This window comes from Magnolia sinica, chromosome 10 (genome assembly GCF_029962835.1).
Source record: "Magnolia sinica isolate HGM2019 chromosome 10, MsV1, whole genome shotgun sequence".
NCBI lineage: Eukaryota > Viridiplantae > Streptophyta > Magnoliopsida > Magnoliales > Magnoliaceae > Magnolia > Magnolia sinica.
Genome location: NC_080582.1, coordinates 301,392 through 310,719, shown reverse-complemented (window position 1 = coordinate 310,719; position 9,328 = coordinate 301,392). Strand labels below are relative to the sequence as shown.

The 9,328-nt window shown below is 39.2% G+C and overlaps 1 protein-coding gene across 6 annotated transcripts; it reads left to right on the top strand.

Moving 5' to 3' along the window:
- Positions 1 to 958: 958 nt before the first annotated feature.
- On the top strand, positions 959 to 8,298 carry LOC131257664 (uncharacterized). 6 transcript variants are annotated; one of them, XM_058258443.1, is made up of 5 exons: positions 959 to 1,211; positions 2,670 to 5,007; positions 5,085 to 5,367; positions 7,123 to 7,321; positions 7,476 to 8,298. In XM_058258443.1, the coding sequence occupies exon 2, from the start codon at positions 2,751 to 2,753 to the stop codon at positions 4,560 to 4,562; it is 1,812 nt and encodes a 603-aa protein (XP_058114426.1). In that variant the 5' UTR covers positions 959 to 1,211; positions 2,670 to 2,750; the 3' UTR covers positions 4,563 to 5,007; positions 5,085 to 5,367; positions 7,123 to 7,321; positions 7,476 to 8,298. The 6 variants fall into 6 exon arrangements, with proteins under 6 accessions (XP_058114426.1, XP_058114427.1, XP_058114425.1 ...); XM_058258444.1 differs by having other exon boundaries at positions 5,071 to 5,367; XM_058258442.1 differs by having other exon boundaries at positions 959 to 1,207; positions 2,670 to 5,367.
- The last annotated feature ends 1,030 nt before the right edge of the window (positions 8,299 to 9,328 follow it).

The following is a 9,328-nucleotide window of genomic DNA, read 5'->3' as shown; positions in this document are numbered from 1 at the left end:
TATGCTTGCGTGTGGCCAAAGAGAGAGAACTGAGACTGGGCTACTCTCGCTAATAAATTAAAAAGACAAAACCACCCAGCCACTCGCTAATAAATTAAAAAGACAAAACTACCCAGCCAACCAGAAGGTAAAAACTTTCGTTAACACCCTTCTCTCCATCATTAATTGCAGGGGTAAAATTGGCCTAATGCTAATAGTGGTGTATCCAATAGACAGGAGGATATATATATTTTCCACTAAAACTGGAATAATCGTATGGTCCCCATGTATTGGATTGGATGAATGGTAGCAACGATTTTATAGAATTTTGTATGTTGAAAATTGTGCATTTAAAAAAAAAAAAATCATTTTGTTAATAGTAAATGGACGGTTAAGATCATCGGTTAATGAGCATGAGTCTGATCCACTGTCTGGACTCTGAGCAATCTGGATTGAGCCTAAATTCAGGCTGTGTACGGAAAGCGGATTGCCAGGCACATAGTTATAACTGTACCGGGGCTGCGTGGGGCCCACAGAGATGTCCGTGAAAAATCCACTCCGTCCATCTGTTTTCTAGACCATGATAGCACTGAATTTACAAAATCAGGCATATCCAAAACTCAGGTGGGCCACCCCAAACGAAACAGTGGGAACGAACCGTCCACCGTTGAAGCCTTCCTGGAGCTGACCATGATGTTATTATGCCATCGAAACCGTTCATAGGGTTGTAATCACTCAGATAAACTGTAAGTACAAATATCATCCTCATTCAAAACCAGATAAACTGTATGTTCAATCCCCATTTTTTCGTATGGTACAGCCAAAATGAGTTTTTGGATCTACCTGATTTTTAGACCTCTTTTCCATTGTGGTCTTGAAAAACAGATGGACGGAGTGGATTTATCACAGACATCCATGTGGGCCTCACAAATCCCCGGGCAGAGAAATATCTCTGTGCGCGGGGTCACAGGCAATCCGCTTCCCTGTGTAGACCAGACCAGAGGCCGAGTTTCAATTCAGAGAGGCGAACCGGTGTTGTCGGGCGTCGTGCGCACACTGCGCACTGTATATTCTTCAATAATGCATCGAGTCCGACGAGTCTCTGTCAGCAGACTCCATAAATACAGCACAAAACATTTCTCTCTTATTTTCTTTGTTTTTCTTTTTCGTTTTTTCTTAAAATTATTTTTCGATGGTGTCGGAGCGTTGAAGAAAGAAAGAAAGAAAGGCAGGTACTTTCCCTCGATTCCTTTTCTATTTCCAGGAATTAGGGTTTCTTCAATTCCTTTCCTCTTTTCTTTGGAACAAATCCGATCTACTATGTATTCGCATTTTTATCTCTTTCGATTTGGATCGAATTCGCATTTGGATCTGTTCTTCGTTGATTTTTATTTCCTTTCGCTAGGATCGAATTTCCTTTGGATTTTGTTCGAGAAATATCAGATATTTCCTCAATTGCATTATTTTTCTCATCGAGCCCTCTGTCTCTGTCTGGTTTCAGTTAAGTTCGCATCTGAATTGTTCTTCTTCAACTTTCGTTATGTGTTAGTTTCTATTATTGGAGCCTGATTTGGATGGAAAAATGGCTGATGCGTTGGTGTTTTTTTTTTTTTGGTTATTTTGATTTCTATCTGGTTTACATCTGAATGTGCTTTTCTGTGTAAGTGTAACCTGTTCTAGAAACCAAATTCTGTTGATTTGGCTAGACTCTCTTGAGTATTTTACTTATCTTCCAAGTAGATTTTTATCACTTTTTTTTTTTTTTTTCAATTGTACATCTTTTAAATTTTCTACTTTGCAGTTGCTTTATAACCCAAAGTTCGCTTGATTTGGTTGGAGGATTTTCAGTAGCAATTCGTTTCTCCAAATGAAATCCTAGCTTTGCCGCTTGTCGAGGTATGCAATAGGAATTGTCATGATTCACTTGGCAAAGAGCTTCCCAACCCATCAACCCTTATCTATGTTGTCTTGTAGCTTGCCTCTACCAGGTTCAATTACATGGATATCCTACGATTTGATCAAATCCACAGAAAACGAGTCAGAGTTAAGTTTGTGTTCTGTCTGGAAAAAAATTGTGTATGGATTGCATAATAAACTTAAACAATGTAATCACAATGAGCTTCATGGTTGTCATTAGTTCTAAAATTAGTGTTGTCTTATGGAATGAAGCCAAAGACAATGGAATTGCTGGTAGGGTTCCCAAAGTGACCCTTTCCGGCTTCCAATGTTTTGCACAGTCTGTGTAGTTACACATAGGAGTGCTAGGGAGTGCTAGAAATTAAAAAGAATTGGTTGCAGGGTCTTAAATTTTGTTTGTGTCAATGTTCATTTTTTCAGATTTTAACATCTGTGTCAATTTCTGAAACAAATTATAATTAATGGTTTGTTTTTCAATTCATTGATTTTGTGTGATCTATCCTCGTGATTCTACACCCAAATTTAATTTGAGAACATTTGGCAATAGCATGCCAGCATTATTCCTTTGTTAAATACAGGAAATTCTCTTGTGAAGAAACTAGTCTCTTCTTTTGATAACTCATTCTATTCTTTTGTCGTACATTCAACGAGCTTTTCACTCTTATCTGCCTTTTCTCATCGCAATCATGTTCCTCTTGACTTCTGTATCCACCCCATTTGCTGAGAGCTCAGGGATCTTTCTGTGGTTGTTTCTTTGGCTGGATATGGTGCAGGCATTTTTTCTCAAGCATTCAAGATTTCGTACTGGGGAGGTCGTGTTCTAGATAATTTATCTGTCTATCCTTTCCGTGTTAATGGGCATTATAAAGATCAGATGTTGGACACCAGAGATGAGTGCCCATTCAAAACGAAGTTCAACCTCCACAGCCGATGAGCTCGAGCAAGGGGAAAGGATTATTTCGGGGTCCTACTTGGGCGATGATTCAGACAACTGTGAATTCACAGAGGCAGGCTGCGAGTTTTGCATGGTTGGAGATCAGCTGTGCAGCATTCCGTATGAACTTTATGATCTACCTGACCTAAAGGAGATACTATCTTTAGAAACATGGAATTCATGTCTAACGGAGGAAGAAAGGTTTTCACTTTCTGCTTATCTTCCAGATATGGACCAGCATATGTTTTGGCTGACCATGAAGGAGCTGCTCAGTGGCAAAAACATGTTCTTCGGCAGTCCCTTGATGGAACTCTTCAAGAGGTTGAAAGGTGGGTTATATCCACTGAAGGTGACACGTTTTAGAGAAGGTCTTCAGTTTCTACAAAGAAGGGCATTTTATCATTCAGTGAGATCATACCATGAGAACTTGGCCAGGACATTCTCAGAAATGAAGAGGGCATGGAGAAAATGCCAACCAAGCATCGGTGTGGAGGAAAGGGTCCGCATTTGGAATACATGGAAAAATCACAAGGCCAATGATATGGTTGATCTTAATGCACTTCCAACTGAGGATGACACGTCAACTGACGACAGTGAAACAGTTGCTGGTCCTGTGGTGAAGAAGATGAAAATTCCTCCTGTTGTGAGCGGAATGTCATTGGTTCGTCCCAGTACCAATGCAAAGGGGGTTCTGAAGATAAAGCAAGGTGGGCTGAATTATATGCAAACTGGCATGGTGTGCAGGCCACCACCAAAGGGTGTGTTGAAAATAATTCCAAGAGGCCCTCTCACCCAACCGCAACTGCGAAGAGAAATACCGACACGTCAGGAACTGACCACCTTAAGGGACATCTCAGGTTTGCCACAACCCACGTGTAGATCTCCTTTGCCACAATCCATGGTTCAATGGGATTCAGAGAACTACCATGTAGAGGCACCATTTCTGCATCAGACTGTTGGAGGCAGAAAAGCTTACAGAAGTTCAGAACTACCTGAGTCTATTGTAGGTCGACGTAAGGTGGAATATCTGAACAACACCACAGAACCGAGCAAAAATTTCCAAAGCTCAATCAGAATGCTGAAACGAGTGAAGGATCCAATGTTTGATACCAGCACCAAAGTAGAAGAACATAACACGTTTCCTAAAAATCCACAAAGCATAAGGAGACATACCCGTGAAAACATTCAGATTGGGAAGCATCTGACCAGCGAAAATCTTTGGCAGAACTTGGGCCCACAAAATGTAAACTATTACCATCATGATTCAGGGGAACGACAGATGACACCAATGTATGAAAAGCAAATCCCCATGCACTCAAGAACTACTGAAGTAAGTTCAGGGATCTCTGACATTGGCACTGGGGGCCACCAAATGCTTCCTGCAGCATCATTGGATCTATCAACAGGGAGGCATAGAGATAGTAACGATGAGTGCTTACAAAAGCCATATGAAAAATCAGCTGCTTCGAAGGTGGGCCTACGAGATGGTGCCATGCTACCTATAACATACAAGCGACGGAAAGCTCAGACAAAACCTGAACCAGTCAGCGGCTTGGTGAAGCCGCTGACTGCAGGAGTCGATTTTGAATCGAGAACCCTGAATGAAAAGAACCACCATCTTGGCGAGAATGCGATGACTGTAAAGATAAAGTTCAAGAACCGGAAAGACCGTACACCTCTACACAATCAAGGTGTCTTAAATTGGTTGCCACACAGCTCACCTTCGGGATGAACAGACGTGGATAATCATTGATTGAACATTTCGGCTGAGTGGTGTGACTCAGCAGGCTGCATCAAATTTTAAAAAGGAAAAGCTGCATCTCTGTGATGAGAAGTTATAGCTCTTCTAGATGGTCTTTTATCACCATTAAGGGCTCAGTTGGGTGGCCTACCCCTTCATGGTTGGCAGGGTTTGCCTCTTATTGCTAAGGGCCAGTGGAAGAATTCTACTGGAATTCAAGCTTTCTTTTCAAAGAGATCTATGTATTCAGCTTGACAGACAGCACAGTCAACCGCATCATGATTACAAGAGAACAGAGACAGGGTGTGCTTTTGGCTGTCATAGATGTATCTACTCTTTTCTTTACCATGACAATCCCATTCCTCTGTTGTGATGACACCAGGAACGATCTCATCTGTAGGCAGGCACCAATCTTGATCAATGTTTCCATGTATATGTAAGTCAATGTATCTTGATTTGAATGAAAAAAAAAAAAAAATCCTTTATTAAATATGAGAAGGTGACTGATTGCAGGTTGGTCAGGTCTTAGTAAGGCTCTTCAATGAAGAATTCATGGCTTCACTTTCACACTCGGTCCAAATTTCCTTGTTGATTGATGCCACTCTTGGCCAGGCTGCCTCTGGTTGGGTTTGGATTTTGGGCCATGCCCAACCCAAATTTGGTCCACAGTTGGATGGTCTGGTTTGCTTATTGCAGGTATGCCACATAATGGTGGACATGTGCCAAAGCATGATCTGCTAAAGTATTATTTAACTCATGACCACATTACCTTCACAAGGATGGAGACAGCAAAAAGGTGGTGTGCCTCGGATTTTTGTTGATTGAAACCGTTTATCTATTGGTCTCATCATTTATGGAACACATGTGCCATGTTGGTGTGTGTTAATTAGAAAGACAGGTACACTCTTCTTACAGATTCATGCAAATCTGGACCGTAGTTAGTAGAACTCCATTTCTAACTTTGTATTTAGAAAAAAAAGGGAAAAAAAAAAAAAAAACCTCGTTTAATTGATTGTAAAGTTTTGTATATTTTGAAAGACGGGGGAAAAAATCATTTTTTTGCTAAACCAAATTAAAAACTTCTTTTTTCCCAAAAAATACTTCTAGGGTGATTTAGAAGACAGATTGGTGTTTCCCATCCAGTCATAGATTGAGTAGAAGTTGACAATTTTTAGTGGAAACAGCATTGTTTATATAAGGATCACTAGAAAAATGAAGGATTTGAGAGAGACGAAGAATGATATTAACCCACCTTTTAATTACCTATGTATATTATTACTCATGCATATTGAAATCAATTCATTTTCATTGAAGTTTTATATTTTATTGTTATTTATATATAATATACACACGCATACATGATACATGTGAATATATTGCCTTTTTTTTAAAAAAAAATTTATTGAAACTGTATTTAAATCCGAAAATTTTCATTATCCATCTCTTTTTTTTTGGCATTTCTGTTTCTTTGACTGAATTTTGACTGCCCTTTAAGGATGAAACCGAATGAAATGTGAACATTTCCCTTGCCCTTTTTTTTTGCCATTTGGAATTTTGCTAATTATGGTCTGGACTGTCCATTTTTTGCCCCAATTGGGGCCCTAGTGATCATGGTGAGTGAATGATCCTAGGTGTCCAATTTGCGACCTTCAAATGGATGGTTAAAAAGAAAATGGTCAGAGATAGTCTCATCAATGTGATTCTGACTATACTTAATCTATAATGGATCCCACAGTACTATTTGGTCTGTGCATGTATTACATCACATATACGGTAGGTGAGTTAGGGCACCATAATGAGCTGTATCTTGCTTTCAGCACTTGAACGAGAGTTCTTCCCTTTTATAATAGCATATGGATTTTTTTTTTGTGAGTAATTCAAGTACCAATCGGAATTCCTACTCTTATACACGTGCCAGTGCATCATGTGTGACCGATCAATAGCTTGATTCTACTCGGTATGTGCTGTGTTGGGAGAAGCAGATTGTTCTTGTCAGAAGGTGGTGTATGTTGAATGTAGGCATGGCATCCTTGACCGTCTGGTTTTTTGTTCCATACGGAGTCTCTCGATAATATTTATAAACACAGCCGTATTAAATGCGGAAAATTTTCATTAGGATAATTACTGTTTTTTTTTTTTTTTTAAATTATTATTCTGATGAAGTGTACATCTGAATCTGTTTTTAGATCTCCATCTGTGAAATTGTGACTGTTCTTGGAACCAATTTCACTTTATTTGGTTAGAATCTCTTTAGTATTTCCTTATCTTTCAAGTAGATTTTTAGCACTTATTTGATCTAATTTGCATCCGAATATCTTTTCAATTTTAGTTTCTTTTAATTCTTTTACATTAAAACCTAGTAATTGCTTTATAAACCAAATTTCATTTGACCTGGTTGGAAAATTTGCCAAGGTTTCCTTATATTTAGGAAATCTTCTTGGATTTTCACTAACAATTCCTTTCCCCAAATCAGCTGCTTTCTAAGATATTCTTCTTAAGCTTACCTCTTTCTTTGTTACTGTCTGAATTTTATTGGATTTGATAATCGCAGGATATTGTAGGATAGCGTTTAGAAATGTTGGAGCAGTTGCTGATATTTAGGAGGGGAGGATTGATTCTCTGGACATGCAAAGAGCTCTGAAACGCACTTAGGGTTCTCCAATCAATGCATTGATCAGATCTTGCCTCCTGGAAGAGTGGTCTGGAGATTCATCTTACAATTATGATTCCCCCAATGCCACCTCCCTCAGGTGAACCTTCTGCAATGATCTCAGCCTCACCTTTTTCACCGTCTATCACATGATACTCCATCTACACCATGTGGATGATCTCCTCCTCATGGTGAAGCAAGAGTTCTCACGGATCTGACTCTTTAAGTGTGTGGTTTATGACAACTTCAATGAGGTGTTTTGCCAGCTCCATAGTGAAGCAGAAGGTAGAGCTGAAGAGATGAGAAATTTGAAGCAGGCAGCAAGGCCTGTAAAGCAGATTGTGGTCAAGAAGGCTGGGTCACAGGTGGATATAAGCAGAAGAGTAGCTTGTTGGGAAGGACGGTACAGCGGGGTGATTCTGCAAATGGACACCTCTTCCAATCATCATGAGATAAGACGAAAAATCTTTTGCGGTTGGTTTTGGCATGACTGAGGTGAACGGGAGCTCTGGCGTTGGTCTGTTCGAAGTAAATAAACTTCAGAAGTTGCAGTAAAAAAGTAGGAGGAAAATGGATATTGTCTACATGGCTGCTTCAAACCTGTAGCAGGAAAAAAGATGATGAAGCCAAATAGAGTTTGAGATGATTCACCTTCTGAGACGAAACTGGATTTTATGGATCCTGTAGATGAGAAAAGGGATGAGAAAGTAGCAGTTGCTGAAGCAGCAGATCAAGGTATGAGCATGATGGATAGAGAAGAAATCATAAGCAGTAAGAAATGAGGCTGATGGAGGTGAGGATGGAGAAAACCAAGTCCAATGGGATGAAGGGATGGTCTATGTCAATGCTCCGGAGTTAAATATATTCCATCCATGGCCACTTTTTGCTGCCAATTTTTAATATTTTTACCTTAAAAAATTTACTTTTACCCTATTTTTGAGTCGTTTCATCTAGTACATTCATCCATCAGATATGGATTTTCTTTTCTCCATCACATTTTCTTAGCACTGTCATTTATTTATTATTTTATGCAAACTAAAATATACCACGCAACAGCCAGAGGCCTAAGAGAGTCAATGGTTCTGCTGTCTGACATAGTTGCATGCTCCAAAATGAGGGAGTAAAACCACTCCAAATAGTGGATGAAGCCAATTGGCATTGTTTGATTCCCACAAGATATTCCATTCTTCCCACATTGCGAAAGACCTATGCAAAATCCTGCAATTGGCGATTATGTTAGCAATCTCCCAGTGATTAGTAGAATTTTTAATTTCTTCGATTGACTTCTTCAATAATATTGGTGATTCCCACATTGCTGGCTAATTGAAGCCCATGCTGAAGTCCACTGACTTCTGATTGTAGCGATCATCTTATCTGATTCCCATGTGTCTGGAGGATTTTAAGAACTGATTCCCACGTGGTCGGAGGATTTTAAGGATCCATCTGTTCATTCATTTACTCAAAACTCTGCCAGTCCCAACTATTTCTTTGATGATTTTGACGATGTTCTTCCATGTAGCTGTATCCAAGGAATTATGTCCGAATCAACATCGAAACTCTTATTTCCCAGGTACTTGTGCCACATTATTCATAGATTGTTTTCCACAGTCAGAATGCACCACCCAAGCTTTGCGATGAAGGCTTTGTCCATCCTTTTCATAAAACAGCTCCTAAATCACCTACAGCTTTAATCTAGCTATCATGGCGATGATGTAATAATCAACACTTATGATGGAATTGAATGTGCATATGTTAAGAGATGGCATTTTGCCAATTTCTGTATAGTTCATCTCTATTTTGAGGGCATGGTTTGTCTTCTGGGATGGATGATCTTATGTTATTTAGCTGTGGAAATTGAAGGATGCCTGTTAGATTTTTGGTGTGCTGAATGAACCCATGCTTGTGAACATTGGTTCTTCAAGTGACGGAATGTGGGTATTTGGAATAACCATTAATCAATAATGTAGTTATTTACAAAGTTTATTTATTATTATTATTTTTTTTTTTTGTGGGTTAGAAATACCGTATTATTTGTGGGTATTAACAAAAACACCATTATAAAATAAGAGATGAATTACAAAAACAGTCCTTGTGCATTGAAAGGGTA

Bases quoted from the DNA above. Each gene is read 5' to 3' on its own strand.
- LOC131257664 (XM_058258442.1), top strand. From the start codon at position 2,751: ATGGGCATTATAAAGATCAGATGTTGGACACCAGAGATGAGTGCCCAT.